Source organism: Marmota monax, unplaced genomic scaffold (assembly GCF_021218885.2).
Source record: "Marmota monax isolate L192 unplaced genomic scaffold, Marmota_monax_Labrador192_F-V1.1 WCK01_AAM20220418_F8-fsc00035, whole genome shotgun sequence".
Taxonomy (NCBI): Eukaryota; Metazoa; Chordata; class Mammalia; order Rodentia; family Sciuridae; genus Marmota; species Marmota monax.
The window spans coordinates 9220363-9237113 of record NW_026691961.1 but is presented as its reverse complement, the minus strand read 5'-3'; the positions used below and the strand labels follow the sequence as shown (position 1 = coordinate 9237113).

At 38.1% G+C, this 16751-nt stretch overlaps 1 protein-coding gene across 1 annotated transcript in view; it reads right to left on the bottom strand.

The window, feature by feature from the left end:
- Positions 1-16289, bottom strand: part of LOC124093581 (ATP-binding cassette sub-family A member 17-like) — a 93097-nt gene extending 76808 nt beyond the window's left edge. The window contains 5 exon segments of the mRNA XM_058580032.1: positions 3554-3679; positions 3682-3718; positions 4846-4973; positions 11733-11994; positions 12684-16289. Coding sequence (XP_058436015.1) covers positions 3554-3679; positions 3682-3718; positions 4846-4973; positions 11733-11994; positions 12684-12737 — 607 coding nt within the window. The 5' untranslated portion in view covers positions 12738-16289.
- Between the last annotated feature and the right edge of the window lie 462 nt (positions 16290-16751).

The following is a 16751-nucleotide window of genomic DNA, read 5'->3' as shown; positions in this document are numbered from 1 at the left end:
GCAGAAGCCAGGCAGAGTTCAGAGATTCTGGGGACAGAGCTGGGAAGTATCCTCCAAAGCAAGAAAAGAATCTTTAGAGCTGTCCAGGCAGGCATGGAGCCTTTCAACAGTGAAGAAAGTTGTGTTCTGTTCCTCCTTTATTAAATTGAACAGAAAAGATGAAACACAAAGGGCGTAGTTAGTGGAAAGAGGCATGCTAGGTATGGATAAATGGAACATATATGTTAAACAGGATATGTGTTCAAAAGAACAGAACAGCCTGGGGGTGTAGCTCAGTGGTACACTTGGCTAGCACTTATAAGGCCCAGGGTTTGATCACCAACACCACAAAAGAAGAAGGAGGAGGAGGAGGAGGAGAAAGGAAGGAAGGAAGGAGAAAAGAGAGATAACGAATAAACAGGAGTGGAACTTACAAGTAGAAATGGCCAGATAAATCTGACACATTTGTAAAGCACAGATCACTTTTTCCCCATGATGATGGATATGTCATCCCTACATTGGCCACCCACTGGTAATACCAGTTATGGTTGCACTCTGTCCCTGATGTCCTCTGCCCAAGAAACACAGACAAAGCCCACAGGTGCTCAGCAGGCTACTCAGAAGCTACAGGGACCAGGTGGTTCTGCCCCAGTACCTCAAGTAAGTGCTGGTGTCTGCTGTGACACAGAGGATATGCAAATGTTGGTTCTCCAGCCTTGGGGATCGATTTCCTGGCAGTAACCTCTAGAGCTATTATTGCATCAAGATAAATTCCCACGCAACACTCTGGGAGCTTTAACATCTTTAAAAAGTCCACTAAAATGGTGGTCTGCAGAGAGCAATAGTAAATATTTTTTTAAAAGAAAAGTTAATATATACAGAAACCTAGGAAAGGGACTCACACTCATTGTTCATGTAAAATGCTTCCATCCTTCTTTCAAACAATATAATTGTATGCATAACATACATGTAAGCATGTTATATGTTTTAACTTATATGTAAGCATATTACTGAATGCCACATTTTCAAATTCAAATTCCTTCAACTACTTCTGAAGTGCTAAGCTTATTAGTAAGTGTTCAGGCAGCAAAACAATAACAAAATAGCATCATAAACATGAGCCATATTTAAAATGATACAAATAGGAAAAGAAGAGCTCAAACTATCACTATTTGCTGATGACATTATTCTATATTTTGAAGATCAAAAAAATTCCACCAGAAAACTTCTAGAACTAATAAATGAATTCAGCAAAGTAGCAGGATATAAAATCAATACCCATAAATCAAATACATTTCTATACATAAGCAATGAATCCACTGCAAGAAAAATTAGGAAAACCACCCCATTCATAAAAGCCTAAAAAAAATACTTGGGAATCAATCTAACAAAGACTTCTATAATGAAAACTACAAAACACTAAACAAAGAAATTGAAGAAGACCTTAGAAGATGGAAAGATATCCCATGCTCCTGGATAGACAGAACTAATGTAGTCAAAATGGCCATACTACCAAAATTATTATACAGATTTTAATGCAATTTCCATTAGAATCCAAATGACATTCTTCATAGAACTAGAAAAATCAATCATGAAATTAATTTGGGGGGCTGGGGCTGAGGCTCAGTGGTAGAGGGCTTTCCTAGCACATGTGTGGCGCTGGGTTCGACCTTCAGCACCACATAAAATAAATAAATAAATAAAATAAAGATATTGTGCCCAACTTCAACTAAAAATATATTTTAAAAAATTCATTTGGAAAAATAAGAGACTCAGAATAGCCAAAGCAATCCTCAGCAAGAAGATTAAAGCAAGAGGCATCACAATACCAGACCTTAAACTATACTACAGAGCTATAGCAACAAAAACAGCATGGTTTTGGTATCAAAATAGACATGTAGAGCAATGGCACAAAATAGAAGACACAGAGACGAACCCACAAAAATACAGTTATCTCATACTAGACAAAGGCACCAAAAACATACATCAGAGAAAAGATAACTGTTCAACAAATGGTGCTGGAAAAACTGGAAATCCATATGTAGCAAAATGAAATTAAACCTCTATCTCTCACCCTGCACAAAAATCAACTCAAAGTGGATCAAAGACACTAGACACTTAGACACTAGAGCAGAGACCCTGCATCTGCCTAATAGAAAAATAGTAGGCTGGGGCTGGGGATGTGGCTCAAGCGGTAGCGTACTTGCCTGGCATGCGCGGGGTGCTGGGTTCGATCCTTAGCATTACATAAAAATAAAATAAAGATGTTGTGTCCACCAAAACCTAAAAAATAAATATTAAAAAAATTCTCTCTCTCTCTCTCTCTCAAAAAAAAAAAAGAAAGAAAGAAAGAAAGTAGGCCCAAATCTTCATTAAGTCACCTTAGGACCTGACTTTCTTAACAAGTCTCTGAAGCACAAGAAGTAAAATTAAAAAATAAATAAATTGGATGGATTCAAACTAAAAAGTTTCTTCTCAGCAAAGGAAGCCATCAATAACATGATGAGAGAGTCTAAAGAATGGGAAAAAAAATCTTTACCACACACCCCTCAGATAGAGCACTAATCTCCAGGATATATAAAGAACTCAAAAAACTTAATACCAAAAAACCAAATAACCCAATCAATAAATGGGCTAAGGAACTGACCAGACATTTCACAGAAGAAGAAATACAACCAATCAATAAATATATAAAAAATGTCCATGATCTCTTGCAATTAGAGAAATGCAAACCAAAACTACTCTAAGAGTTCCTCTCACCCCAGTCAGAATGGCAATTATCAAAAATACAAGCAATAATAAGTGTTGGCGAGGATGTGGGGGAAAAGGTACACTCATACATTGCTGGTGGGACTGCAAATTAATGCAACCACAATGGAAAGCAGTATGGAGATACCTCAGAAAACTTGGAATGGAACCACATTTGACCCAGCTATCCCTCTCCTCGGTCTATACCTAAAGGACTTAAAATTAGCATACTACAGTGACACATCCACATTAATGTTTATAGCAGCTCAATTCACAATAGCTAAACTATGGTACTAACCTAGATGCCCTTCAACAGATGAATGGATAAAGAAAATGTGGTACATATATAAATGGAATATTACTTAGCCTTAAAGAAGAATGAAATTATGGCATTTGGAAGTAAATGGATGGAACTAGAGAACATCAGGCTAAGTGAAATAAGCCAATCCCAAAAAACCAAAAGCTGAATGTTTTCTCTGATCAGCGGATGCTGATCCATAGTGGGGTAGGGGGAGAGGAAAGAATGAAGGAACTTTGGTTTGTGTAGAGGGGAATGAGAGGAGGGGTGGGGCTGCAGGGATGGGAAGAACAGTAGAAGGAAACAGACATTATTACCCCATGTACATGTGTGATTACACTACTGGAGTGACTCTGCACCATGTACAGCTGGAGGAAGGAGAAGCTATGCTCCATTTGCGTACAATATGTCAAAATGCATTCTATTGTCATGTATAACAAATTTTAAAAAATAAAATAACCAAATATGAGCCATAGGACAAGAGTGGGTATGCTCATGGTAGTTCACACAGCTTCTGGATTTCCTCACCAGGGATTCCGCCATCAGTAAATGCAAATTCCCTGGGTTCATAGCTTAGGTTAGGAGGATAAAGAAAGGATGTGCACCAGCCTTCGGAGTCCTCTTGAAGAAACGCATGCTTCATTGATGCAAAAAGTTCCTCCGAATATAACTGAAGCGCAAGTTATACTTCACCTACAGAGTATAAAGAGAAAACAAATTTGGTCACAAGATGGTGAAATTCAGCAGTGGCAAAACAAAGCACTGTGCTTGACATCAGCTGTGACTGGAGGAAAGGCCCACACTGGTTGATGTCAGTCCTGGAACTGACCACATAGCATTCTCTCATGCAGGTCTTCCCTGCATTCTCTGCAAATTATCCCTGGAACCAAACTGGGGAAAAATAATAGGATACTGAATACTCTGAACCCAGGCCACTGGACCTAAACTCAAAATCTCCTATAGAAGAACTATACTACCCTGGACAAGTTTCTTTATGCTTCAGTTTCCCCATCAATAAAATGGGGATGCTATTATCAGTTCCTATTTTGAAGACTGCTGTAGGCTTACATGAAATGGTGTCTGCAATGTGCCTGGCATTGATGAGTGAAGTGCCTACAAAGTATTCCCGGTTTTTTTATTAACCCCACACAAGTTCTAACAATTAATCATCAGATCATAGAGCACAAAAACTGTACATGAGTAATTTTCTCATTCTAAAACATTAAATATTCAAATGTTTACCTGTTTTTTTCCCTTAAACACACACAGAAACCTATCATACCTGAAGTGAGATTAGTAATAATGGCAAAATAACTAATCCTCTCTGGAAAACTCCTATTACAGGCTCTGTTCTAAGTGCTTAACAGACATAAATCTATTTCATTCTCACAACAACCCTGTATGTTAGGCACTAATAATAACCTCACTACACCAGTAAGGACACTGGGGCCCTAAAATGTTAGACATTGCAGACACCATTTCATAACTTTCCTGAGTTTGCACCACTAATAAGGTGCAGAGGTAGGACTGGGCTTTATGTACCCTGGTTTGGAGCCCACTTCTATAATTAAGCAGTTAAATACATGTCATCCAGCATTGTCAGGACAGAAGTTTGCTCAGAATAAATTCTCTTTTAAAGAATCTAAAAGCCAAAGGGACTTCAAAGACCAGTGGTAAGACATGAAACACAAAAGCATTCTCTCATCAACTCTGGAAATAAGATGGCAAAGCTACCACAGAGGAAAGCAGAGGAGCAAATAAGCTACTTAGGCTCAAGGTAAAGTTGTAAAAGAAGTTTGTTACAGAAAAGATTTTCTTACCCCAAGTGGCAAAGGTTCCCTGCTGTCATTGAAGTTATGGTCAAAAACAATTCCTACCAATATGTAGAAAGCTTTGGGATCATTAATTTTGTAACTTTCAAACACAGACATGGAAGAAAAGCCTAGAACTATAGAGAAAAAAAATCCAATTAGAGAGCAGCTGGGTGTGCAGGCAAATGCTATCTACTTCCCCCTCTCTACCTAAGGAGATATAAAATATCAGTTTACTTCTCCATTCACTCATTCATTTTGCAAATATAGGAGCAAAGAAATTAAAAGACAGAAGGTGGGAAGACAAGAGACATCAGACAAGAATCTGATTAATCACCTGAGAAATGTTTGCACTGAAAAAGGTATGTTTGCAATTTGTGCTGATCATGATTTTGTAGTTCAAGAAGACTTCATGAAAGCAGTCAGAAAAGTGACTGATTCTAAGAAGCTAGAATCTAAATTAGACTACAAACCTGTGTAATTTTATTGTAAGGTTTTGGATGGCTGCATGACAGACATTGACTTAATGTAAAAATAAAGTTAAGGAAAATAATGTATGTATTGGCAATGATCTCGTTAAATGTGAATGAATAAAATATGTATGAGTAACATAAAAATTAGTATGTGATTCAGTAATTCAACTTTTAAAATTGACACAGAAGAAATTTGTATGTTTGTTAATGTTGCATTTATTGCAGCAACAGTTACAAGAGTATTGAAGCTTTTCGCATTTGCCATGTGAGCATTTTGTAAAACACTGAAAAATAGTTTGAGATAGTAGTACAAAAGAGCATTTCTTAAGACTTATTTTATATCATTTGTTTTCCTCATTCTAACAAAATTTAATAAAATCTGTTTGATTTAGTTCTAAAAAAAAATCTGATTAATCAGGTCAGAACATGAACTGGAAGTCTACAATCCCAAGAACTGCTAGCAACTGTCCTGGGACTTCATGCTAAGGAAGGGAGAGAGAGAATTATGTCCTGTGAGTAACTTGAGACCTGGGTAAAGCCTGATGGGTTTGTTGTTGTTGTTGTTAAAAGAATGATCTTTATTTTTGTAGGAAGTTTAAGTTCCATTTCATCCTTTCATATCTTGTTTATAACCCAAGTTTTACATGTTGGTTATTTTATTTTTCTTTTCTAGAAATGTTTGCCCCCTCCCAAGTTCAATTGGCTAAGTGACTATAGTGACATACTACCTACAAATATGTTCTTTTATTTTTTGAACTAAGTAGTGATTTTGTAATTTGAGACTAATAATTCCATTATCTGAATCTTCTAGTTCTGTTTTTTTAATCTTTATTTTATTTATTTATGTATTTATTCATTCATTCATTCATTTATGTGGTGCTGAGGATTCAACCCAATGCCTCACCCATGCAAGGCAAGCACTCTACCGATGAGCCACAACCCCACCCCCTCTATTTCTGTTTTTGCTCTCTGTTGTTAATACTGTTTGTCACCCTTGGTATCATTTCCTGGCACATTTGCTCACTGACATTAAAATATTTGTGTGTGGGGTGGGGGAGTGTCTTCTTTGAGATACAGAATGATGGTATATCCTCCAAAGAAGACTTACACTGCGTCTCTCAGTCTTGAATCCCACTTCATAGTGTGAGGGGTTTTCATTTTTCTTTTTTTTTTTTCACTTTCATTCCTTTTCCCCCCCTATTCTTTTCTCCCCACAACTGCCTTGTGTCTCTCCTTGAATTTGAGCTACAAGTCTCAGGGTTGAGCTCTCCTTGTTGTGCTCAATTCCAAGGCAACATTCCTGCAGATCCTCAGGGGTAGGAGTGATATATATTTACTTCTACTTTACATTAAAGATGTAGGCAATTTGGGTTCCAGCTTTATGGAGAGATAGTCTCCTATTTGACACTCCACCTTGAATGAGCCTTAACTTCTTATTTCGCTCTGTGCCTTACAAGGCTATGAAAACTAGTTCAATTTCCTCTAGTACGATGCATGTTTCATCAAAAGCAATTTAGGGCCTCTTTGGGTTCTTTCTTTCATCTAGATATTTTTATGTAGGAAATTATCTAACAAGCTGGAAATACATTTACAATATGGTGATAAAAGTCAGACAACAAAACTGTTCCTACAATAGGATCCAATTTTTAGGTATTTACATGGTTAGAAAAAGTTGGGGCTCAGTGGTAGTACCCTTGCGTGGTATGTGTGAGGCACTGGGTTCAATTCTTAGCACCACGTATAAATAAAAAAAATAAAGATCTATCGACAACTAAAAAATATTTTTTAAAAAAGTGTAAGAAGGATGTCCACCAAGATATAAGGAGTAAATTTATTTATTTCAAATATGGACAGATAGGCACAGTTTCTGTTTTGTTTCTTTAGCCTTATTTAGGTTATATTTATTTATTATTTATTACAATTCCTCCACCTCAGCCTCCCAGTAGCTGGGACTACAGGTATGTGCCACCACACCTGGCTTAGGTTTCTTTTTAAACACACACACATATACACAGTTAAATTGTAAAAATTATCAGATACATATGAAGGTATCCAAAACAAAATGCTCAGTTTAATAAATAGTTATAAAATTAATACCTAAGTAATCATCCCTTGGATTAAAAGATAAAATACTTATATATTTTTTTTGCTAGATAATTCCTGACTATTTAGTTCTTTAATGCTTCCAAGAACATATTTTTAGTTTTCATCCAGCATTTACATTTCACTGGAGGGATGATCCAAATGAGCTAGTCCGCTATATTACCAGAGAGAATGGCAATAACCTCTTTTTCAGAAATTTCCAGGAAAAAAATCTCACATTTCCTTGATTCCCACTAAGCATGCCTCCATGACAGAATATCCATGCAAGGGACTGCAAAGTGCAGATTGGTTTAGGCATTGGTTACATGATCTATCCCAAGCCCAGAGTGCAGTCAACAGCAATGAAAATACATGAGCTGAGAGCGGGAGGGGTTCAGACTCTCAGAGAAACAGGCTACAGGAAGAAAACCAAAACTGATGTCCACCACACACTGGAAAAGATCATCAAACTGTTATTTGTCATTACTCTAGGGTGAAGAATTTTATTAGGATATGGAATAAAAAGGAAAAGTTATTTTTATCTTTTGTCTTTTATATTGTGTAAAATTTCCAGTACAAAGGAGTTCCTGTATTTACTGTAAGTTTCAATGTATTGAAGATTTTTTTAAATCCCAGAAAAGTACATTCCAATTTGTAAAAGAATTCTGGGAAGTAGGACTTGGGATTAGGCACCTAACTTTAATTAATACCATACAGTTTCATGTATCACATTTGTGCTAAAGAGAACAGTGAGAAAGGAAGGCAGTGTTTGGGGAACAAGAAGTGAGTAAAACAGAGGGAAGCAAAGATATCAGGAAAGCAGAAACAAAAGACAGCAAAGGAGAAGAGGATTTCAAGGAAGAAGTATTTGGACACTACCCTGTTGTATAGCAAAGACACAGAGAATGAAGACTGGAAAGGAAGTCCTGGATTTGGCAACTAGCAAGACCCTGATTGTCAGAGTCTGTAAACAAGTCAAAATAACACCTGGCATTTTGCCAGGGGAATGTGAGAGTTCGTACAAGTCTGGATGGTGCCTGGCAAAATGCCAGAGGGAGTGGTTTGAGAAGTAGCAAAAGCGAGCCATTAAGTGTGGAGATTCCTTATTGGTTGACTGATGTATCTAGTTTATGCTAATTAGATAAGCTGTGTGGAATGTATAAATACTGCTCCTGTCCTGCAATAAACGGCTTCCACTCCTGCTGTATCAATCTACACAAGTTGTTCGTCACCCCCCCGGTTATTTTGCTGCAGCCGGACTGCGGCAGATGGTGGCCCGTTACGGGGAGCCCCGGGACACTCGGGGGTAAGTGACGGAAAAAAAAAGCTGCCCGTCCATAGATAGGACGGGAGCAAATCTGCTCGTCCCTAGGCAGATAGGGCGAGAGGAAAAATGGCCATTTCGAGAAAATGGAGAAGATTGATGCAGTATGTTTGTGTCTTGTTTTGTCTCAGTGTATTGTATTGTCTTTGTGATGAATATATGGAAGGGGTGAGAAGTAAATTACTAAGGGAAGAAGGCACCCCAGTGGAACCAAGAATAGTTAGGGCATGTGTTGATGGAAGCCCAGGAACTCTAGTCAGAAAGAAACAGAAAGTTCAGAAGAAGAAAGATTCTCAGAGGAGGAAGGATTATCAGGAAAAAAGTTGCAGCAAAAGGCTATTACTAAATACTTTTTGTTACCGGAGTGTGCGTGAAGCGGAGAGGCGGCTGCCGAGTGTGCAAGCCAGTCACAGCGCAGCAAGGATTTTCCAAGAGGCGGAGGCGACTGGCCCTTCCCTGCCTCCTGGCCAGGGAGCTGGCTCTTCCACTGCCACGAGCCCAAATCTAGACCTGACCTGGAGGCACAGTCTCACAGGCTCTTGCTCCCTGTGCCCAGTAGCAGTTTGAGTCCAGGACACTCCCCAGGGCCATCTGGGGCTGCCCAGGCACTACAGCCAGCAGAAGACACTACTGGTGTCCCTGATGTTTGGTCTTTTCAATGCCAATAACTAAGCTACAATGGTTCTCCCACACCTGGAAGCTGATGAGTAATGAGCACCATTAAGGCTTATTTCAAATGTAAAAAACCTTGAGATAATGTACTAAATTGTTTAAAAGGTTGTTTTCTTAGTTGAATGCTATAGGATTTTCTTTAGCCATCCGGAGTTCCTGCCTTCATCCCAGTGCCGGTAAAGACCAAGGTGGAAGAATTTCCAGTGTTGCTGAGAACCGGACGAGACTTCGGATCAAGCTAGCTGCCTGCAGAACTTACCTGGACTGTGATTTACCTGGACTGTGAGTTAATCTATTGAGACACTGCTTTACCTGGACTGAGACAACAAACTGTAATCTACAACAAATTGTAACTCGATATCTTTACAAATGGTGTCATTGCTGGTATAATTTTTCCAAGGGCTTCTTGCATGGAGCCATCAAGTGGCTTGGTATTGTGACATTTTGTATTCTCCCCTTCTGCTTATAGCAGATTATTTATGGTGTTTATGTAAAAACCACTATGGTCGTTATTTAAATTATAACAAAAGGGGGAAAATGTCAGAGTCTGTAAACAAGTCAAAATAACACCTGGCATTTTGCCAGGGGAATGTTAGAATTCATAAACAAGTCTGGATGGTGCCTGGCAAAATGCCAGAGGGTGTGGTTTGAGAAGTAACAAAAGCAAGCCATTAAGTGTGGAGATTCCTTATTGGTTGACTGATGTATCTAGTTTATGCTAATTAGATAAGCTGTGTGGAATGTATAAATACTGCTCCTGTCCTGCAATAAACGGCTTCCACTCCTGCTGTATCAATCTACACAAGTTGTTCGTCACCCCCCCGGTTATTTTGCTGCAGCCGGACTGCGGCACCTGATCACATTTTCTTAGCAGATATCACTCTAGTACTGAGGGCAAAACAGAGATTATGTTACTAAGTGGGTGGGAAGAAATAAAATAGAAATAATTTCCAAGATATTTATCAGACAAACATAAATTGCCTGAAGAAGGATCTTAAAGGGGAAAGAATACAGGAAATGTTTCCTTCTGAAGTGGAGGTGACTGAGGCTTGTTTGGGAGTGAGGGGGAAATCCATACAGATGGAAACACTTCTCTAAAGGGGTAAGGTACTGACTGAGGAAGGTCCAAAAAAGGCAAGAAGGCTTCTGACTGATCCCTTCTAATTCCAAAATGTATCTTGAATTCAACTATGTATCTCCATCTCCCTAGTTCAAGCTATCAGATCTTTTAAATCAAATTATATCATAGAACTTTCAAACTTAAAAAATTTTAAATTTAAATATTTTAAAACAAACTATATGTTTTCTTAAAACCCCATAGATGGCTGCCTTTTGCACGTACAACATGGTCTGCAAGACTCAGAATTACGGGGCTCCTACCAACTTCTTAAACCTCAGCCCAAGCCACTCTCTCAATGTGCTCTAGCTGGCTTGCTGACTTTGGAATCTTCAATACTTAACTACTTACTTCCTCAGGACCTTGCTATTTGCTATAGAAATCCGTCAAGGGGAATGAAGCAGAGGCGAGAAACTGAAAATCTGCTTAGCTACCTTCATAAGCATCATTTCAGCTAAAACCTGAAGCTAAGAGAGAATAGCTCCCCAGAAGGGCTGGAGCACAGTTTTTTTTTTTGTTGTTGTTGTTGTTGTTTGTTTGTTTTGTTTTGTTTTTTGCCAGAGGGAAGAGCTGGTGAAAAGCCACCTGCATGTGCAGGATATGATAGCACAGGGAGAGTGGGCTTGGAGGAGGCTGGAGAGGAAGGCAGAGGCAGCCTGGAGAATCTGGTTCACTCTTGGTGCAATTGGAAGGACATGAGCTGAATCTTTTTTTTCCAGATGGAGTCTCACCATGTTGACCAGGCTTGGACTCCAGCAATCCTCCCGACTCAGCCTCCCAAATAGCCAGGACTGCGGGAGTACAATCTTATGACCTTTTGAGGACCTTTCTTCCTCCCTGGGAGACTGAAGTAGAATGGAACAAGAGAAGCACAGAACCTGTCAGAGTCTCTGAATGGTTTCCATTCTTTATTAGAGACATGTAATAACTGGCAATCAGATCTTCTGATTAACATGAAATAATAGGGTCATGATAGTTAAAAATACTTATTAACATTTAACATTTTGATTACCCTTGAAGCCTCATGATATAAATATATGTCTCTAGTGTGTTTTTTGAAATAATAAAAATGTATCATGGATAGTTTTCCTCCAACTACCACCTGCGTGGGCTCTTTAGAATTTGAAAACCTCAGATTTGGAATTACTTCTATAAGCAGAACTCTCAGAAAACAGTTTCATACTATGTGAAAATACCTTCCCTATCCTTTCCCCACCTTAAGTCTAACCTTCAAACTCAACATCGAAAGTATCTTCCACCATTTCAGTGAGAGCCTTCAAAGTCTCACTCTTGGAAGGGATATAAACTAGTTGAAATTTATTTTTCACAGGAAACTGATGGAAGAAGTCTGGCAGCGAACTGACATCAATTGCACTGTAATTAGTAGCAGCTCTTTTTCTTGGGACACTATTAAAACGAAGATACAATACAACTGCAGAAAATAGTAATGGCATCAAGATTTCAAGCACTGTCATCAGAATCCTCCGCTTCTAAAATAAAAACAAAAGTTACAGGTTAACTCAAAATCAGACTCTAAGTCTCTATTGAGGAGAATGTTCTTCCATTTCGCATCCTATAATCCCAGTGGCTCTGGAGGCTGAAGCAGAAGAATCAAGAGTTCAAAACCAGCATCAGAAATTAGTAAGGCCCTAAGCAATTCATCAAAACCCTGTCTCTAAGTAAAATATAAAAAAGGGCTGGGGATGTGGTCCTTGGGTTCAATCCCTGGTACCAAAAAAAAAAATCCTTTCTTCTATCTCCCTATATAACAAATGGGGTGGGGAGAATAATAGTTTAATAGAAACATCTCTATTAACTTTTCTTTTTTAAATATCTTTTTTAGTTGTAGTTGTACACAATACCTTTATTTTATTTATTTTTATGTGGTGCTGAGGATCGAACTCAGTGCCTTGCACATGCTAGGCAAGTGCTCCATCACTGAGCCCCAGCCCCTCTATTAACTTTTCTACAACACCACTGGTTGGAAATCAGACAATGATATCATCTTTCATAATGAGGGTTAACAGAATTACCATGGAAACATGACTTATTTGCAGAATAGTGCCCCTTTACAAGCAAAGTTCTTACTGTTTCTTTAACCCATTATTAGCAACCAATTTCACATAAACATTCAGTCACTCCCAAGAACCTACATCCCACCATGAATAACTATACCTACCTTTAAGATGAAATTCTTCCAGAGAAGAAGTTTTAACTTCTTGAACACTGCCATTTTTCTAGCTGAAGGGGAAGGCTCAGCACTAGTCAGGAAACAAATGGGTGAAACGTTATGTGTAATGCAAGAATGCTAAGAGGTACTCTTATATCCTTGGACAACCTTCTTGTGGGCTTTCAGAGCATCATGCTGGCTGCTTTTTCTCCTACCTTTCCAGTTGTTCCTTGTCAGTCTTTTAAACTGATTCTTTCTCCTCTCCCTAGCCCTTATGGGGCTCAGACTGTGGACTCTTTTCCAGTAACACTCCTTAGGCGACCTAACTCAGCCCTGAATTAGGATCCAACTTCATGCTGAAGACTTCTATATTTGTACAACCAGCCTGCACCTTGCCTTAAGCTCCGTTTCCAATTATCCAGTTGCCTGCTTGACATACCCACATGTTTCATCTCAAAACTGACCTGGCCAAACCGGGCTATTCATATTCTTTCAAAAATAGGTCATCCCACAGTCTTTCTCACCTCAATTCATTCAGTTCTATTCTTTGAATCATACAGGGTTATTCTTGGCTTTCCTCTCTCTTTCACAGCCCAAGTTTAGACCTCAGCAAATCCTATTGCCTCTACCTTTAAACACTCCCAGAATTCAACCCCCTTCCCCACTTCTGCTCTTTATCATTCCTTGCCTCAATTTCTGCAGTAGCCTCTGCAGTGGCTTCATTGCCTCTGACCTTGTTACCTTAAAATCCTTTTCCGAGCAGCATCAAGAGCAATCCTGTACAGTCAGATCCTGTCTGTTCTTCGGCTCAATACTCTTCAATGGCCCCAATTTTTCTCCAAGGAAAAGCCCTGCCTTACAATGGCCTACAAAGTTCTGGGGGACATAGCTCAGCTCCTACTAGTGTTCTCATTTCATCTACTCTCTTCTACTTCCCTTCCCTTCCTCCTTCTCCAGCTCCTGTCAAGGCCCAGATGCTGTCCCTAAACACACAAAACTGCTGCTATATTTGGATTTCCCCTCTGCCAGGTGCAAGTACACACTTTATTCCTGTGTTGGCATGGCCAGCTTTTCTATCTCTTTTGGATCTTTATTCAAAAGACACTTTCTCTTTGAAGACCTTCTTGACCATTCAAAATAAAATCTCAACATCTCTAAACATTTCATACAACTTTTCATGTTTATTCTTCTTAGCACCATTAAGCTATGTAACATATTTATGTACTTATTTAATCTTATTTCCTTACTAGAATGCATGTTCCATGAGGCATGAATTTTTTTTTGTCTGTTTGTTCTACCACAGAATCCCCAGGCATAAAAGCAGAGCTGGCACATAGTAGGTGCTCAGTAAATATTGAATTAAATGACTAATTGATTAATTAACTAAGAGATACATAGTCTTTGTAGGGTTATGGATGGAGTAGGAATGACTGTGAATAGATAAAAATACTTCTGGTTAGCAGAAGATTCCACCTCTTTTCAATCTTTTTGTTTATATTTTAATTTTTAGAAACCATTACTATAATAAAAATGAATTTTGCTTTACCAGAAAACATTTTTCCAGTGAGGAAAGAAAAAGATATACATCTTCCCTCAAGTGGAGGTACTCTTGCCTTTACACATTTGCAATTAAAGCAGTAGAGCTTATAAATATAGGGCTAAACCTAGTTCTGGGCTGGATCACATCCTTTGTGTTACACTTTTAACAATACTGTTTTCTTAAACACAGAAAACTGTCTCTTTCTCATAACACAAGAATTTTAGAATAGGAATAAAAGCAGAGCGTACTCACAGACGATGGTGGAAACTGGCCCCTCCACTGAATTGTCTGAAACAACTGTCTGTGGTGTCCACTAGGGACTGGTTCCAGGACACCCTTCCCTCCACAGATACCAACTATGTGGAAGCTCAAATACCTTACATAAAACAGAACTGTATTTGCATATAACCTATGTTTGTTCTCCCATACTTTAAATTTAAATTATCTCTAGGTTACTTATCATGTATAAATACAATATAAATCCTATGTAAGTGGTTAGCATACTGCATCATTTAGGGAATCATGATAAGAAAAAAGACATGAACATGTTTAGAATAGACACAACTACCACTGGTCTAACTACATAGTCCACAATCTACAGCTAATTGAATCCATGGGTGTGGAACCCAAGAATACTGAAGGCCAACTGTATGTGCCAATTATAAGAGACTCACTTGATACCCCAATCACATGTAGGTTGAAAGTGAAGGATGGAAAAAGCTCTTCCATGCAAATATAACTAAAAAAGGGCAGGCTGACTATAATAATACTTGACAAAGTAGATTTTAAGCAAAAAAAAAAAATTACAGGAGAAAAAGGATATTTTACACTAAGAAAAAGGCCAAATCTTCAATAAGATAGAATGATTAATAATGACATCCTATCATTTATAGTAAAATAGATGAAACTAGAGGATATTATGTTAAGTGAAATAATCCAGACGTAGAAAGACAAATGCTGCATCTTCTCTCTGATGTATGGATGCTAAAAGAGTTGATCTGAATATAGAAGAGTGGTTACTAGAGGCTGGGGAGGGGGGCATAAAGTGACATCAGATGACATTTAGCAAATGTGACATATTTATATAGGAGTAATAAGTTCTAGTGTTTGATAGCACAGTGGGGTGACTATAGCTAGTGCACAATAATCTATTATATAAATAGCTAGAAGAGAGGAGCTTGAAGTCTCCAAACACAAAGTAGTGACAAGGAGATGGAAATGTTTATTACTCTGATTTGATCAGTACATGCTGTATTTATGCACTTAAGTATCACACTGTACCTCATAAATGTGATTATTGTCTGTTCATAAAAAATATAACTTGGTGTGGTGGTACATGCTTGTAATCCCAGCTACTCAAGAGGCTGATGCAGGAAGACTGCAAATTTGAGGCCAGCCTTGGCAACACAGGGAAATCCTATATCAAAATAAAATTCAATAAAATGGACCAGAGGTATGGTTCAGAGGTAGAGTCCTTGCCTAATATGTGAGAAATCCTGAGTTCAATCCTCAGTACCACACACAAAAAAGTTAACAGAAATGAAAAGTTAACTGACCTAATTTGATCATTACACATTTATATCAAGTTATCTCACTGTACCCCATAACCATGTACAATTAGTAATTACATTTAAAAAATAAGCATGACCATAAAAGAAGATAAATATATACACACCAAACAACAGAGATCCCAAAACACATTAAGCAAATATTGATAGAATTGAAGGGAGAAATGGACAATTCTACAATAACAGTTGCAGACCTTGAAAAATGCACTGCAAAATTTCTTTTCTCTTTTTAGTGCTAGGGATCAAGCCCAGAACCTTGGGTATGCTAGGTAAGCACCCTACCACTGAGCTTCACTCCTAGCCCTCTATACTGCAAATTTAATAATAGATAGAACTAGACAGAAAATACAATACAATGTCTCTAACAAAGGGGCCACACACAAACTATAGCACACATTAAAAGGATCATGCATGGGCTGGGGTTGTAGCTCAGTGGTTGAGCGCTTGCTTTGCTTGCATGAGGCACTAGGTTCAATCCTCAGCACCACATTAAAAAAATAAACAAAGTAAAGATATTGTGTCCATCTACAACTAAATATATATATATATATATATATATATATATATATATATATATACACACATACACATACACACATATATATATATATATATATTTTTTAAAGGATCATGCATCATGACCAAATGGGATTTATCCCAGGAATGCAAAGATGTTTCAACATAAGAAAATCAATCAATGAGTATGACAAAATTATGCTATGTACATGTATAAATACACCACAGTGAATTCTACCTTTATGTATATCTTTAAATCACCAATTAAGAATAAACAAATAAATAAATAAATGGAAGGTATGCCAGTAGAGCAGAGGAAAAGAACCGGGGGTGTGGGGGGGAAGCACTGGGGACTGAAATGGAGTAAATTCAATTCCATGCATGTATAATTATGTCAAAAGGAACCCAAATTTTATTATGCACTAATAAAAGCAAAAAAGTACTTGACAAGTA